Below are 17460 nucleotides of genomic sequence, written 5' to 3'. Positions count from 1 at the left end.
CCTCTATTTCTACTTCCACACAAGCTCTAGAACCATCATAAAAGCTCTTAACATCATCTGGAAAACTTCCATCCACACTACTAAGAGTAAGAGCTTCCCACAATCTAATCCAACTAATCTATTATTTGTCTTTGCCCAATAATGAAAAAATGATCAAATTCACGGTAAACTTTAAGCTCAGGAGTGTTTGCTCTACCCCGGGTTATCAATGTGATTATTTCTTGGAAATAAACTTACTGATGTTGGTTTTCTAAAGCTGCTTCAAGCTTGGAGTGACAGAGAACTGCATGTTTTCTGCGCCGTAAACTCTGGTCCCCAGGAGACATGTATAATGCATTCTCAAAGCATAAAACAGACCTGTCAAAAATACAGTCACCAAAAATTTTAGATACCTTTACTCAAAGATGTAACATATAAAAGATATATTCATCACTAAGATATGACACTGATATAATAACAAACAGTCACACATGATAAAAAAAGTAGATAGAAAGACAGGGTGAGAAACTATGCTGAAAGAAGCTGTACAAACAATGGTAAATAATTTTTTTTTTTTTTTTTTGCTTTGTCGCTGTCTCCCGCGTTTGCAAGGTAGCGCAAGGAAACAGACGAAAGAAATGGCCCAACCCACCCCCATACACATGTATATACATACGTCCACACACGCAAATATACATACCTACACAGCTTTCCATGGTTTACCCCAGACGCTTCACATGCCCCGATTCAATCCACTGACAGCACGTCAACCCCAGTATACCACATCGCTCCAATTTACTCTATTCCTTGCCCTCCTTTCACCCTCCTGCATGTTCAGGCCCCGATCACACAAAATCTTTTTCACTCCATCTTTCCACCTCCAATTTGGTCTCCCTCTTCTCCTCGTTCCCTCCACCTCCGACACATATATCCTCTTGGTCAATCTTTCCTCACTCACTCTCTCCATGTGCCCAAACCACTTCAAAACACCCTCTTCTGCTCTCTCAACCACGCTCTTTTTATTTCCACACATCTCTCTTACCCTTACGTTACTTACTCGATCAAACCACCTCACACCACACATTGTCCTCAAACATCTCATTTCCAGCACATCCATCCTCCTGCGCACAACTCTATCCATAGCCCACGCCTCGCACCTCGCAACCATACAACATTGTTGGAACCACTATTCCTTCAAACATACCCATATATATGTACTTAAAAACATTCCATTACAAAATTCATGAGTTATAATGTTAATATAAGATAAGCATCAGTGGGTGTACATCAAGCTAACATCTTTGATATCATCTTCCATCATCCAGAAAGGTTAGCTAACTAAAAACTTAACACAATGACTCATTATTCATATATCACACGTATCAAAACTGTACTAAACCATCTAGTTTGAGAGATTAAGTTATATTGTACCAAACATAAAACATTTTTGTTAAATGGGTGTAGACACATAAGGACTGTCTATCTATGTATATCATATATAACCCTGTTCCAATCACATGGAGATCAAATGCACACAGTTTTACATTCAATCATACAAATTGTTATTTTCAGTGGGCTATGAAGAAAGGCTCCTACATTCATTCAATCCCTTTGATGTTTATGTATTCAACTAAAGCAAGCATAGTAAGGTGCTACTGTACTAAATCTAGCTACTTATCAACTTATATACTAATCACACTGTAAAATCTATTGGCTGGCCACAAACTGCAACCAAAACAAAGGATGAGAAACCAGCACAGCTTTGGAGGCCTCAGTAACCCTTAGTAATCATGGGGCTAGTTGTATACCTTTGTTTTCATGATGTGCCCTGGCTGTGATGCATACACAGCACCCAGTGTGTCCCTGCCTGACCTATCCACACACCTCTCACGGAACATCCCACACTCTTCTGCCCCTTTATGTATTCTTAATCCCTCAAAATAGGAGAGTGGTGGGTGAGTTTATCAGCTGAGGAAGATAATGTCTCAGTCTGATCTATCTACAGAGGAGAGTGAATCGTAAATCTACAATGGTGATGTCAAAGAACAGGGATCACTTGTGATAACAGGAGGTGGGCCCCATACAGGACCAGTAGAATCAAATATGATCTCTGATGTGATTGTGTAATTAGAAGGCAGTGATCACTGGTCCAAGTAAATTCCTTCAGTAGCAATAACTACAAGATGTCAGGTCATAAAAACAATGGTCATAATGTATTTGTGAACATCTTAACCCTTTCACTGCAGTAATCCTAACATTCCCCATGCACTCTGCGTTCAGGACGATCCAAAATGTTCTAAACGATGAACTCCAAGTTTATTACAAACAGAATTTTTGAAATAAAATGATGCAGCTCTCAACCTGATGAAACAAGATTTACATATGCTACACAATCTTTAACATATGATGCTCCACTCCCAGGTATATGAAGTACTCAGGCTTATGCAGTGAGATGTGTGGTATTTCTGAGTGTGTTTTTGTCACAAACAAATATGATCAATAAGGATTTGCATCATTAATATCCTTCAATTTATAAAAGTGTCACAGCTCACAAATCATTAAATGATGTGAAAGCACAAATCTCAAACAGGACTCCTTAACATCTCCACTGATCAGTGAAAGGAAAAACAATTTAGGCTTCACTGTCTGGTAACAATGCATGGGATGCTATTATATGCATTAACAGCAGTGTACTTTACCTCGAGGCTGAGGCAGAAAGTTCAAGAATTTTTACTGTATGTGTCCCAGCCGTAGTGAGCAGACAAAAAAATACTATGGAGTATATGACCTGGCCACAGTGATTTATCAATCAGAAAAAATATGCACTGCTTTGTGTTCACAGAAAGTAGGCTCCCAAAAAATGCATAACAAAAGGGTTAAGCAGTGATTCTCAACCTGAGGTACACAAGGATATCTTGGGAGGTTCATGCACTGGTCCTGAAAATATGACAATCTGAGATTGTAAATGATTGACAAATGGCCACAAGTCATATAGACAAACAGAAGGTAAATATCCTGTATGCCCCAAGAATATCCAGAATTCTTCTCCAAAACTATAATTTCAACTAGGTCCTGCTCTTCACTCCCATCTGTGAGCTACATCAGTAAACTATCAAGCAGTCAGCTGACTGAAGAAAACTTATATCTCCCAGCACCCACATGTCTGGCAAGATCAGGTAATAATCAAAGTTTCTCTGTGCTCTGACTAATTCACTTACTTGACCCAAGCTGACCACAACATAATAGTGTGGTTACAAGACATGAAGAATAAATACATAATGTAATGAAAATGATCCAGAGATTTTAGCTCAAATGTATGCTTGCATGCTTCTATAAGCAAGCCCGAGTCATCATCATGGCCAGCTTTACGGTATCCTTTTCATTTCTCAAGTGTAAAGATTTTTTCTTATTTTACTTTCTGTGAAATAAATAAAAGGTAAATGTCACAGAAATAGGCATTTTTTCAAATATACAAATATATACTGTCACACTTTGTAAATGTGTATTAGCAGTTCTTTCATCTACGGCCTAACACTCAACAAAGACAACACGTTTCTTTAAATAAAATTGGTGTTTTCTCTAATGACTCAAATTCATCAACAAATTTTGATTACTTTCACTAGCATAATCCCTTTAAAAATCTACTGAATTGCACATACTTAAAATAATGTAATCTTTCTTTCTAAGATACATGAATGACAAAAGAGATTGTCTTTCCCAACTTAACATTTGCAACTATGAATGTTGTGGGACACCTGAATAATTCTACCTTTAATGTGCTGATCACTGAGTCAAAAAAGTAGGTTTCTCAACATACATACTTGGAGTCTCCATATAGTTGTGTTTATCTATCTATATCTTTGACGCCTGTTCCCAACTGGAACTCCCTCAAGGGGGTGGCCATAGCAAGAGAGTCTCCATCACTAGTGAACTCCAGTGCTTTCTTAACCCTTAATGCCTCAAACTTAAACAGGCCTATGGAACAGGGCAACTCTAGTGCAGTGTTTACTGAGTCTCCTACTTCATGTTTCTACTGAATACTTCTACCAAATGTTCCTACCTTCTACTTCTATTTAATGTATCCATTTAATGCTCCTGCCTAAATGTTCCTACTTACTACTTCTGTCTACTCTCCTACCATCTGGCCAAAAGGTAGGTAAAGTGTTAACTATAAGAAAAAACTGACTGAGAGGATATATGTGTCAGAGGTGGAGGGAACGAGGAGAAGTGGGAGACCAAATTGGAGTGGAAAGATGGAGTGAAAAAAGATTTTGAGTGATAGGGGCATGAACATGCAGGAGGGTGAAAGGCGTGCAAGGAATAGAATGAATTGGAATGATGTGGTATACTGGGGTCGATGTGCTGTCAATGGATTGAACCAGGACATGTGAAGCGCCTGGGGTAAACCATGAAAAGTTCTGTGGGGCCTGGATGTGGAAAGGGAGCTGTGGTTTCGGTGCATTATTACATGACATCTAGAGACTGAGTGTGAACGAATGTGGCCTTTGTTGTCTTTTCCTAGCGCTACCTCACATACATGAGGGGGGAGGGGGTTTTCATCTCATGTGTGGCGGGGTGGTGATGGGAATGAATAAAGGCAGACAGTATGAATTATGTACATGTGTATATATATGTAAACATTGAGATGTATAGGTATGTATATTTGTGTGTGTGGACGTGTATGTATATACATGTGTATGTGAGTGGGTTGGGCCATTCTTTCGTCTGTTTCCCTGCGCTACCTCACTAACGCAGGAGACAGAGACAAAGCAAAATAAATAAAAATAAATGAATAAAAAGAATAAGCCGTGTGAGTTAAGGATTGTCGAGTGTTATGTATGATTAGCAGAGACTGAATGTTTCTGGACAGAATGCCAGTCATGGCGAGGCACAAAGAAAAAAGTAGCAACCTGGGTCAGAGGAGTGCAACCTGACAACCAATGAAGTGCTGGCTCATGACACACCCGTCAACAACCCTCCTGATACCCAGGTGAGTAGTACCGGTAATATATCTCCCTGGTTGTTGGCTGCCTACCAACTTCAACCTAATATAGTTGTATTACCATCATAAACACATTATCTTAGCTGTCTTCCTATTTTTGTGAGATGTATCTATCAGATCTACTATTACCCATAAGCAGTCATGTTCCATGCACTAATAACCTGCTGCAAATAATACTGCCATGCCAGTGATGTCACCTATCATTGATTATGAAAGCTTAATCCTCCTCCTCCCTCCTTCTCTGCAATTCTAACACAATTTGATACTTTTGCAGATTAAAATATGATGATGGTTGAGTAAATAAAAAAATCAACATACAAACTTGGTCTATCTATCTATCTGTATCTATGCCTATTTCCTTTGGAAAGTCCCTTAAGGCAAAAGAGTCTCCATAATGATGAACTCTATAAAACTGTGTAACCATCATAAATACATTATCACAGCCATCTTCCTTTCTCTGAAAGGTGCATCCAGAAAAAACAAATAATGGCTCCTACATCAACTTAGCCTGTACTATTGTGAACAAGCATATTAGTAATTTTTCAAAACATGTGATATGTCACAGTGCTTTCAAAGGGAACAATGAAACCTAATCATCTGAAACATTCTCCAGCTGGCAACCCAAAACTTTCTAACAAAAACCATTTATATTTCAAGACCAGTACTTGTTCTTATGCATATTAAGTCTGAGCACAGTGGTCAAGTGTACAAGCAAAATGAAGATTGCCTCTATGCCTCATACATGTTTATTCTGAGAGTTACAACTGATAAAAAGCCTCACTCATAGCATCAAAGAACCTTCAATGTATCAGGAGATATCAAAAATCAAGAGATCACAAATATCAAAGAAGCTCCTCTGGGGATCTTTATAATTCAACGTGTTGAGTACACCAACCTATTTGGATGTTCTCAGTTGCTTGTGTACAAATTGTAAATAAAGAACTCAGCCTGTAAAAAGGAGTTTTTAGCATCACTGAAATCCACAACAAAGCAAGAAAACATCCATGAGGTAGTATCCAACTTTTTTGAAAAAGAGGGGCTTTCTTGGAGAAAAAAAAGTAGAATCTATGACAGATGGAGCCCCTGCAAAGCTAACTCTAACATGAGCAAAATACATTGAATGATTCACCACTAACCATCAGCCAAAACCAAAACGTCCCTATTGCATGCCAGCCAACTGTATGAAATCCAATGTTGCCCTCTTACCATATTTCCTACTCATCCATGTATACTTATGTATGTTCCTCTTTTTACACTAAGTATTCCCAATCACTAGCCCTTTTTCAGCACACAACTGCACAAGGTGTTTATTACTCTTATTCACCTTACTAAATACCCCCATTAATATGAAGACTAGAATCATTTCAAAAATACCTCCAAACTTACACGTTATAAAAAGCAAGTGTAGCATATACATTTCCAAGTGTTATGTGAGCCACCGGAGAGTGACGATAGTGGTCTATTGCAGCATGAAGAATGAGAACTGCTTCATCAGACCGTCGCGCACGATGCAGAATGTTACCAAGGTGTACCTTCGGAATGTAACGGTAATTTCTGAAAGGCAAAATTTCCATCAGTAAGTGCTGATAGACTATTAAGAAATCTAAGAATAAAATTAATAAGTAGAATGATGAACAGCACAATACAAAGAACTTTAAATAAAGCAAGAGAACATAAAATATGGTAAACGCCAAAATTCAGGAAAACATTTAATTATGGAAAGAACACTTAATGAAAAGTAGGCTTTAAGCTCAGGGAAAGAATGTTTTTAAAATCAAAGTCCTCACTTACCCTTCACCCATGTAGTCTTCCTAAAAAGCCTTCAAAGCCATATAGTGATGTCAGTAAAACAGACACACAACAAAAATGGCACATTAATGCTTCAAGTGTAACAAAAATTTAAAAAAGACATATCCTAAGTACAGTGTCAAATTACTCTCAAATACTGCTAGAATCACATGCTAAAGCTAGACCTTCATACCACCAGTCTTGAACCCTCAAAGGACATCATAAGGCAGGCCAAACTCTTTTGGGAATAATGGACTAAACACATGAGGGGTAACCAATGCCCACGAATTATACTCTCAACTACCACATTACCTACTTTCAGAAACAAATCACCCATCATTAACACTTTTTCCTTCCATCAAAGCTACTGACACACTCACTCAGTTCCTCCCAAAACACTTCCCTCTCATCTTTAGTTCTCACCCACCTCACATACTTCACCTTAATCTTTACCCAAATCAGTCTGGGGCTCACTTCCTTACACTCTTTCATACATTCCCACAACTCTTCCTTCAGTCACATCATTACCCTTTCCTTAGCTCTTGCTCTCATGCTAACCCCTGACTTTACCCCAGGCATTCACAAACAATTCTGCCCTCTTCCCCTTTAATTTTGTTTCACTTAAAGACAGAACATCCATATTTCTCTCTCAAATGTACTACCCATCTCTCCCTTCTCTTGGTTTCACACACTCACATTCAGCCACCCCATCCTGAGCCTTCAAGAAACATGAGGACTCCTTGCTGGGTTACTTTATCTGTTCCAACTACAGGTATACCACCAAATTTCCAGCAACTGGTGGTTCGGTACCTCCTTTAGTCTGGACAAAATTACGTGAGGAAACTTGAAATTACTGTGGCCACCAGACTAGTTTACTGGGCGGCCACAGACGGCGCTGTGTGTGGGGCACGCTCATTTACATTTTTTACACAGCACTTGTTTGTGGTGATACTGCAATTCTGTAAGATTCTTACCTTTTTTTTGCTTAAATTTAATCATAGCTATGGCTTCTGAGACATGTGAGAGTGTCAGACATGGTGTCAAACGTAAACACCAGTCCATATCGATCTAAGATAAAGTAGAACTGTTGAAAAAAATGGACTGTGGTGTTTCAGTGTATAAGCTGTGTGACATCTACAGTATCGATTCATCAACTGTTTACGATATACAGAAGCAAAGGGAGAAAATACTGAAATTCTATGCAGACAGCGATTCTAAGAAGCAAAGGAGGATTAGAAAAACTATGAAAGATGGTAAGAGCACCACTGAGCATAATCAAGTGATGATGGAATGGTTTCAACAGCATCGGAGTGATGAAGTAGATTTGTTAGGTAGCATGATAATGAACTAGGCTAAGTTGTTCCACAAAGAACTTAAATTACAACATGAGCATAACTATAGTGAAAGATGGCTTCAAAGATTCAAGAAGCATCATGGAATTTCCATAAATAAAGTGTGCCAAGAATAGCGGTCTGCAAACCACGAAGGAGCTGCAAAGTATGTGGACAAATTTGCGAAACTCGTAGCTAACGAGCACCTCAGTCCTAAGCAGGTGTATAATGTATTTCATTCATTTATCTAATTTACATCTAATGTTTGCTTAATTTAAATTTCTAGCAGTTCATGGTATACTTTAGACACATGGGAGATGTATAATTAGTGAGTTAGAGGTGTGCTGATGAATTATTATTACGTGACCATGGTTGGTCCAGTAAAATGGTTAATCCGGCAAGGCTTTGGAACCAGGAGTGCCAGAAAATCAGTGGTGTACCTGTATTAGAAATTAGAATAAATTGAGGTGAGGGTTTTCAGCTGTGCGCTTCTGCCCCTTTTAGACACACAGGAAACACATGGGAAATATTTTTTCTTTCCTTGTCCATATATTTTCTTTTATCTATTTAGCAGTTAGCATTCCTGGCCATGATGCATTCACAGGTCGCCTGGGTCAAGTGCAAAAGTTCAATTCCTGATTGCAGAGTCAGTCCACAGTCAACACATCTGTTCATCCACCCCCTAGGGTTGGTCGATAATATAGGTACCTGGCTCAGGAAAGACAACAAAGGCCACATTCGTTCACACTCAGTCTCTAGCTGTCATGTGTAATGCACCGAAACCACAGCTCCCTTTCCACATCCAGGCCCCACAGACCTTTCCATGATTTACCTCAGACACTTCACATGCCCTGGTTCAATCCATTGACAACACGTCGACCCCAGTATACCATATCGTTCTAATTCACTCCATTCCTTGCCCACCTTTCACCCTCCTGTAAGTTCAGACCCCAAACGCTCAAAATCTTTTTCAATCCATCCTTCCACCACCAATTTGGTCTCCCTTTTCTCCTTCTTCCCTCCACCTCTGGCACATATATCCTCTGTGTCAATCTGTCCTCACTCATTCTCTCCATGTGTCCAAACCATTTCAATATGCCCTCCTCTGCTCTCTCAACCACACTTTTTATTACCATACATCTCTCTTACCCTTTCATTACACACTCGATCAAACCACCTCACACCACAAACATTTCATTTCCAACACATCCAACCTCCTCCGCACAACACTATCTATAGCCCATGCCTTGCAACCAAACAACATTGTTGGAACCTCTATTCCTTCAAACATACTCATTTTTGCTCTCCGAGATAACGTTCTTGTCTTCCATACATTCTTCAACACTCCCAGAACCTTCACCCCCTCCCCCACCTTGTGACTCACTTCTGCTTTCAAGGTTCCATCCACTGCTAAATCCACTTCCAGATATCTAAAGCACTTCACCTCCTCCTGTTTTTCTCCAATCAAACTTACCTTCCAATTGACTTGCCCCTAAACCCTACTGAACCTAACAACCTAGCTCTTATTTACATTTACTCTAAACTTTCTCCTTTCACACTCTTTACCAAACTCAGTCACCAACTTCAGTTTCTCACCTGAATCAGCCACCAGTGCTGTATCATCAGCGAACAACAACTGACTCACTTCCCAAGCCCTCTCATCCACAACAGACTGCATACGTGCCCCTCTCTCCAAAAGTCTTGCATTCACTTCCCTAACCACCTCATTCATAAACAAATCAAACAACCATGGAGACCACACACCCATGCCATAAACCGATATTCACTGGGAACCAATCACTTTGGTAGATGTAGGAAAAGAGGAAAGTGTTTGGTTCCCAGTGAATGTTAGTTTGCGGCATGGGTGCGTGATGTCTACATGGTTGTTTAATCTGTTTATGGATGGGGTTGTTAGGAAGGTGAATGCAAGAGTTTTGGAGAGAGGGGCAAGTATGCAGTCTGTTAGGGATGAGAGGGCTTGGAAAGTGAGTCAGTTGTTGTTCGATGATGATACAGCGCTGGTGGCCGATTCGGGTGAGAAACTGCAGAAGCTGGTGAAGCTGAGAGTAAATGTGAATAAGAGCAAGGTTATTAGGTACAGTAGGGCTGAGGAACAAGTCAATAGGAAGGTAAGTTTGAATGTAGAAAATCTGGAGGAAATGAAGTGTTTTAGATATCTGGGAGTGGATTTGGCAGCAGATGGAACCATGGAAGCAGAAGTGAGTCACAGGGTGGGGGAGGGGGCAAAAGTTGTGGGAGCGTTGAAGAATGTGTGGAAGGCAAGGACATTATCTCGGAAAGCAAAAATGGCTATGTTTGAAGGAATAGTGGTTCCAACAATGTTATATGGTTGCAAGGCATGGGCTATAGATAAGGGTGTGCAGAGAAGGGTGGATGTGTTGGAAATGAGATGTTTGAGGACAATATGTGGTGTGAGGTGGTTTGATCGAATAAGTAATGAAAGGGTAAGAGATATGTGTGGTAATAAAAAGAGTGTGGTTGAGAGCAGAAGAGGGTGTATTGAAATGATTTGGTCACATGGAGAGAATGAGTGAGGAAAGATTGACAAAGAGGATATATGTGTCAGAGGTAGAGGGAATGAGAAGTGGGAGACCAAATTGGAGGTGGAAGGATGAAGTGAAAAAGATTTTGAGTGATCGAGACCTGAACATGCAGGAGGGTGAAAGGCATGCAAGGAATAGAGTGAACTGGAATGATGTGGTATACTGGGGTCGACATGCTGTCAATGGATTGAACCAGGGCATGTGAAGCATCTGGGTAAACCATGATTAAAGAAATGCATGGGCCTTCTTCGACTGTTGCATGGCGCTACCTCGCTGATGCGGGAAATGATGATCAATTATGATACATAAAATAAAATAATAGATATCATGAATATGATCCTATGGGAAATATTTTAGATCTTATAATCAATGTGGAGCCTGGATGTGGGGCCTGGATTTGGAAAGGGAGTTGTGGCATCGGTGCACTATACATGACAGCTAGAGACTGAGTGCGAATGAATGTGACCTTTGTTGTCTTTTCCTAGCACTGCCTCACACGCAAGTGGGGAGAGGGGGGTGTCATTTCATGTGTGGCGGAATGGCAATGGGAATGAATAAAGGCAGCAAGTATGAATTATGTACATGTGTGTATATGTACATGTCTGTGTATGTACATATATGTATACGGTGAATTGTATAGGTATATATATGTGCATGTGTGGATGTGTATGTATATACATGTGTATGTGGGTGGGTTGGGCCATTCTTTCATCTGTTTCCTTGCGCTACCTCGCTAACACAGGAGAAAGCGACAAAGTATAATAAATATATATATATTTATTTACATATTTTTCTGCTTTGTCGCTGTCTCCTGCGTTAGCGAGGTAGCGCAAGGAAACAGACGAAAGAATGACCCAACCCCTCCACATACATGTGTATATACATACACGTGCACACATGCAAATATACATACCTATACATCTCAAAGTATACATATATATACACACACAGACATATACATATATACACATGTACATAATTCATACTGTCTGCCTTTATTCATTCCCATCGCCACCTCGTCACACATGAAATAACAACCACCTACCCCCGCATGTGCGCGAGGTAGCGCTAGGAAAAGACAACAAAGGCCACATTCGTTCACACTCAGTCTCTAGCTGTCATGTATAATGCACTGAAACCACAGCTCCTTTCCACATCCAGGCCCCATAGAACTTTCCATGGTTTACCCCAGACACTTCACACGCCCTGGTTCAATCCAGAGAGCACGTCGACCCCGGTATACCACATCGTTCCAATTCACTCTATTCCTTGCACGCCTTTCACCCTCCTGCATGTTCAGGCCCCAATCACTCAAATTCTTTTTCACTCCATCTTTCCACCTTCAATTTGGTCTCCCACTTCTCCTCGTTCCCTCCACCTCTGACACACATATCCTCTTGGTCAATCTTTCCTCACTCATTCTCTCCATGTGACCAAACCATTTCAAAACACCCTGTTCTGCTCTCTCAACCACACTCTTTTTATTACCACACATCTCTCTTACCCTATTATTACTTACTCGATCAAACCACCTCACACCACACATTGTCCTCAAACATCTCATTTCCAGCACATCCACCCTCCTCCGCATGACTCTATCTATAGCCCACGCCTCGCAACCATATAACATTGTCAGAACCACTATTCCTTCAAACATACCCATTTTTGCTTTCCGAGATAATGTTGTCGACTTCCACACATTCTTCAACGCTCCCAGAACTTTCACCCCCTCCCCCACCCTATGATTCACTTCCGCTTCCATGAATATATAAAAAAATATATAGTGTTAATGGGATGGCCTTGATTTAAGGCCTCAACTGCCCTTACAATCTCAGCTGACAAAAAACATCCCTGGATCAATTTCTAAGAAAGATTCTTGGTGTTAACCCAAGAACTCTTTCCAAAAGGCTTCTGCAGCAGAGGAATGTAAACTCCTTTGGAGTGATAGGTTCTTTGACAAGAATGTTACAGCCTCAACAAAGGTGACTTTTCACATGAAGTTAACCTCATTCAATCAGAGTCCAGTAATACCCATACATGTGTGTTTGTGTGCGCATAAGTAAAAGTCACCAATGGCAAGGGTATATCACCGAGAGTACAATCTCATCACAAAGCTTCTCACTCCAAAGGAGTCAACATTTCCCAGTTGCCTTGGGCAGCAAGAGCTTTTCAAAAGGACCCAAGTAACACCAGGACTCTTAAAAAGAAATTAGTCCTGGGGTATTCATAAATGATTAAAGAAAATCTCAGCTGACAAAAAACATCCCTGGATCAATTTCTAAGAAAGATTCTTGGTGTTAACCCAAGAACTCTTTCCAAAAGGCTTCTGCAGCAGAGGAATGTAAACTCCTTTGGAGTGATAGGTTCTTTGACAAGAATGTTACAGCCTCAACAAAGGTGACTTTTCACATGAAGTTAACCTCATTCAATCAGAGTCCAGTAATACCCATACATGTGTGTTTGTGTGCGCATAAGTAAAAGTCACCAATGGCAAGGGTATATCACCGAGAGTACAATCTCATCACAAAGCTTCTCACTCCAAAGGAGTCAACATTTCCCAGTTGCCTTGGGCAGCAAGAGCTTTTCAAAAGGACCCGAGTAACACCAGGACTCTTAAAAAGAAATTAGTCCTGGGGTATTCATAAATGATTAAAGAAAAGTATGGGCCGTTCTTTATCTGTTGCCTGGCGCTACCTCACTGATGCGGTAAATGGCGATCAATTATAATACATAAAATGAAATAATAGATATCATGAATATGATACTACGGGAAATATTTTTGATCTTATAATCAATGATTAAGACTTGGCAGAAACCTTTTGTCTTGCTGCTCAAAGCATTTCTTATCTTCAGACATAGTTTCTAAATCACTTACAAGATAAACAGATGGTTGATTTACATACACCCAAAAATCCATTATTCTGAAACTGTAATAAGCAGGGTTCTTACCTAGGTGAAAAATGCAAAGCTCGGCGCACACATTCAACAGCCTGGAATGGGTCAGCTTTCACTCTCCAGTATTGTGTGGCTAAGGTGTAAATGACCCAAGAGGAGGAGTTGTTGGTAAGAGCAGTGGCAACACGGTGACCCCACAATGACACATCTGCTTCACCCCCAACAGTGGAGAGTTCCTCCTCAACACTTGCAGTTAAGTTATCCCGATAACGAACACCCTAAAAGAAGAATGAAAATTGGAGTGAATTTCCATTCATGAAAATCATATTTCACGATGATATGCATGAATATATGGAACTACATAAAATGTGTCATGCAATCAATTACATGTTTTAACTCAATCTTTGCTTTATTCAAAAAGTTGGAAACCTGGAAATGTGTGACACGTTCAAATTAGCTCCTATGTCACAGTCTACAATAAAATCTATTTATGAAAGAAAAAGCCTCATACAAAAGAAGAACTTCATTACTACAAATGTTTCCACTTCAGCAAAGAACATCTAATCTCAACCAGTCATATGACATAAATGGAAATCAAAATAATAAAACTATATCTTATTACAAACATTACTAATATCATAGGAAGAATTTAGTATAAAGTCTAAGAACACCTTTAAACTTCAATGATTTCTGACATACATCTCTGATAATCCTTAAGAATATTCTGTACATATGTGAACATAACCTAAAATTCTAAATCTTTTAAGATTTCACTTGCATTTACAGTACAATAGCTGAGACACACAATTAATCAAATGCCTCAAATTTTGGTCCATCTGTAAATCCTCAATGTCAAAGACCAAAAAGTAATGATTACATACCGAAGAGTCTAAATTTCAACTTGCACATCACATGAAAAACATTGTTTAAGCAACAAAAAGAAAACGTTTTCAAAAGGGATGGTCATTACCTGGAGATGTTCATAGGCAAACATTGAGAAGGGAAGTTCGAAAGCATTAATGCAATCAGGCTCCAGCAATGTGTCAGATACATCAGGAGGTGGACCAATGTGATCTTCTAATCTGTAAAATAGTAAATCTGTAAAATAGTAAATCACATTTATTTTTACTTTGTAAAGTTGTAAACTGAATCTACATCTCTTCAAGCAACTACACAATGAACCTTTGATGTGAAGGCTACAAATATCAGTGCAGATCATATCAAAATAATTCTAGCCAACAGACTACTGTACTTTAAGATCAGAAGTACAAAAAGTTTTTTCTTTTTTTTTTTTGCTTTGTCGCTGTCTCCCGCGTTTGCGAGGTAGCGCAAGGAAACAGACGAAAGAAATGGCCCAACCCACCCCCATACACATGTATATACATACGTCCACACACGTAAATATACATACCTACACAGCTTTCCATGGTTTACCCCAGACGCTTCACATGCCCTGATTCAATCCACTGACAGCAGGTCAACCCCGGTATACCACATCGCTCCAACTCACTCTATTCCTTGCCCTCCTTTCACCCTCCTGCATGTTCAGGCCCCGATCACACAAAATCTTTTTCACTCCATCTTTCCACTTCCAATTTGGTCTCCCTCTTCTCCTCGTTCCCTCCACCTCCGACACATATATCCTCTTGGTCAATCTTTCCTCACTCATTCACTCCATGTGACCAAACCATTTCAAAACACCCTCCTCTGCTCTCTCAACCACGCTCTTTTTATTTCCACACATCTCTCTTACCCTTACGTTACTTACTCGATCAAACCACCTCACACCACACATTGTCCTCAAACATCTCATTTCCAGCACATCCATCCTCCTGCGCACAACTCTATCCATAGTCCACGCCTCGCAACCATACAACATTGTTGGAACCACTATTCCTTCAAACATACCCATTTTTGCTCTCCAAGATAATGTTCTCGACTTCCACACATTCTTCAAGGCCCCCAGAATTTTCGCCCCCTCCCCCACCCTATGATCCACTTCCGCTTCCATGGTTCCATCCGCTGCCAGATCCACTCCCAGATATCTAAAACACTTCACTTCCTCCAGTTTTTCTCCATTCAAACTCACCTCCCAGTTGACTTGACCCTCAACCCTACTGTACCTAATAACCTTGCTCTTATTCACATTTACTCTTAACTTTCTTCTTTCACACACTTTACCAAACTCAGTCACAAGCTTCTGTAGTTTCTCACATGAATCAGCCACCAGCGCTGTATCATCAGCGAACAACAACTGACTCACTTCCCAAGCTCTCTCATCCCAACAGACTTCATACTTGCCCCTCTTTCCAAAACTCTTGCATTCACCTCCCTAACAACCCCATCCATAAACAAATTAAACAACCATGGAGACATCACACATCCCCTGCCGCAAACCTACATTCACTGAGAACCAATCACTTTCCTCTCTTCCTACACGTACACATGCCTTACATCCTTGATAAAAACTTTTCACTGCTTCTAACAACTTGCCTCCCACACCATATATTCTTAATACCTTCCACAGAGCATCTCTATCAACTCTATCATATGCCTTCTCCGGATCCATAAATGCTACATACAAATCCATTTGCTTTTCTAAGTATTTCTCACATACATTCTTCAAAGCAAACACCTGATCCATACATCCTCTACCACTTCTGAAACCACACTGCTCTTCCCCAATCTGATGCTCTGTATATGCCTTCACCCTCTCAATCAATACCCTCCCATATAATTTGCCAGGAATACTCAACAAACTTATACCTCTGTAATTTGAGCACTCACTCTTATCCCCTTTGCCTTTGTACAATGGCACTATGCACGCATTCCGCCAATCCTCAGGCACCTCACCATGAGTCATACATACATTAAATAACCTTACCAACCAGTCAACAATACAGTCACCCCCTTTTTTAATAAATTCCACTGCAATACCATCCAAACCTGCTGCCTTGCCGGCTTTCATCTTCCGCAAAGCTTTTACTACCTCTTCTCTGTTTACCAAATCATTTTCCCTAACCCTCGCACTTTGCACACCACCTCGACCAAAACACCCTATATCTGCCACTCTATCATCAAACACATTCAACAAACCTTCAAAATACTCACTCCATCTCCTTCTCACATCACCACTACTTGTTATCACCTCCCCATTTGCACCCTTCACTGAAGTTCCCATTTGCTCCCTTGTCTTACGCACTTTGTTTACCTCCTTCCAGAACATCTTTTTATTCTCCCTAAAATTTAATGATACTCTCTCACCCCAACTCTCATTTGCCCTTTTTTTCACCTTTTCTTCTTTCAAAATGATTCACACTTTAAATAAGATAATTCTCAGAAACCCTATTGGAGACTTTTGTTCTTTGCTTATGATAAAATCTTAACTAATAACATCTTACACTCTAATTCTCCACAGAACTTTTGTTCTATTTATAAAAGAGAAGAGAGAGGCATTTGGACAATTTCTGCAGGGAAAAAATGCAAATGAGTGGGAGATGTATAAAAGAAAGAGGCAAGAGGTCAAGAGAAAGGTGCAAGCGGTGAAAAAGAGGGCAGATGAGAGTTGGGGTGAGAGAGTATCATTAAATCTTAGGGAGGATAAAAAGATGTTTTGGAAGAAGGTAAATAAAGTGCGTAAGACAAGAAAGCAAATGGGAACTTCAGTGAAGGGCACAAATGGGGAGGTGATAACAAGTAGTGGTGATGTGAGAAGTAGATGGAGTGAGTATTTTGAAGGTTTGTTGAATGTGTTTGATGATAGAGTGGCAGATATAGGGTGTTTTGGTCGAGGTGGTGTGCAAAGTGAGAGGGTTAGGGAAAATGATTTGGTAAACAGAGAAGAGGTAGGAAAAGCTTTGCGGAAGATGAAAGCTGGCAAGGCAGCAGGTTTGGATGGTAT

At 40.1% G+C, this 17460-nt stretch overlaps 1 protein-coding gene across 3 annotated transcripts in view; it reads right to left on the bottom strand.

The window, feature by feature from the left end:
• Positions 1-17460, bottom strand: part of LOC139752803 (tetratricopeptide repeat protein 17) — a 232207-nt gene that overhangs the window by 192883 nt on the left and 21864 nt on the right. For 2 of the 3 annotated variants that reach the window (XM_071668721.1, XM_071668722.1), the window contains exons 1-4: positions 14530-14637; positions 13614-13837; positions 6368-6535; positions 238-357 (exon numbers count right to left, since the gene is read on the bottom strand). In XM_071668721.1, the coding sequence (XP_071524822.1) occupies positions 238-357; positions 6368-6535; positions 13614-13837; positions 14530-14553 (536 nt within the window). In that variant the 5' untranslated portion in view covers positions 14554-14637. Of the gene's footprint in view, positions 1-237; positions 358-6367; positions 6536-13613; positions 13838-14529; positions 14638-17460 lie in introns of those variants that run through there. The other variant, XM_071668723.1, reaches the window with a different exon arrangement.

The sequence above is a fragment of the Panulirus ornatus genome, chromosome 13 (genome assembly GCF_036320965.1).
Source record: "Panulirus ornatus isolate Po-2019 chromosome 13, ASM3632096v1, whole genome shotgun sequence".
NCBI lineage: Eukaryota > Metazoa > Arthropoda > Malacostraca > Decapoda > Palinuridae > Panulirus > Panulirus ornatus.
Note: the sequence above shows the minus strand (reverse complement) of the source record. Positions and strands in the feature narration are given on the sequence as shown.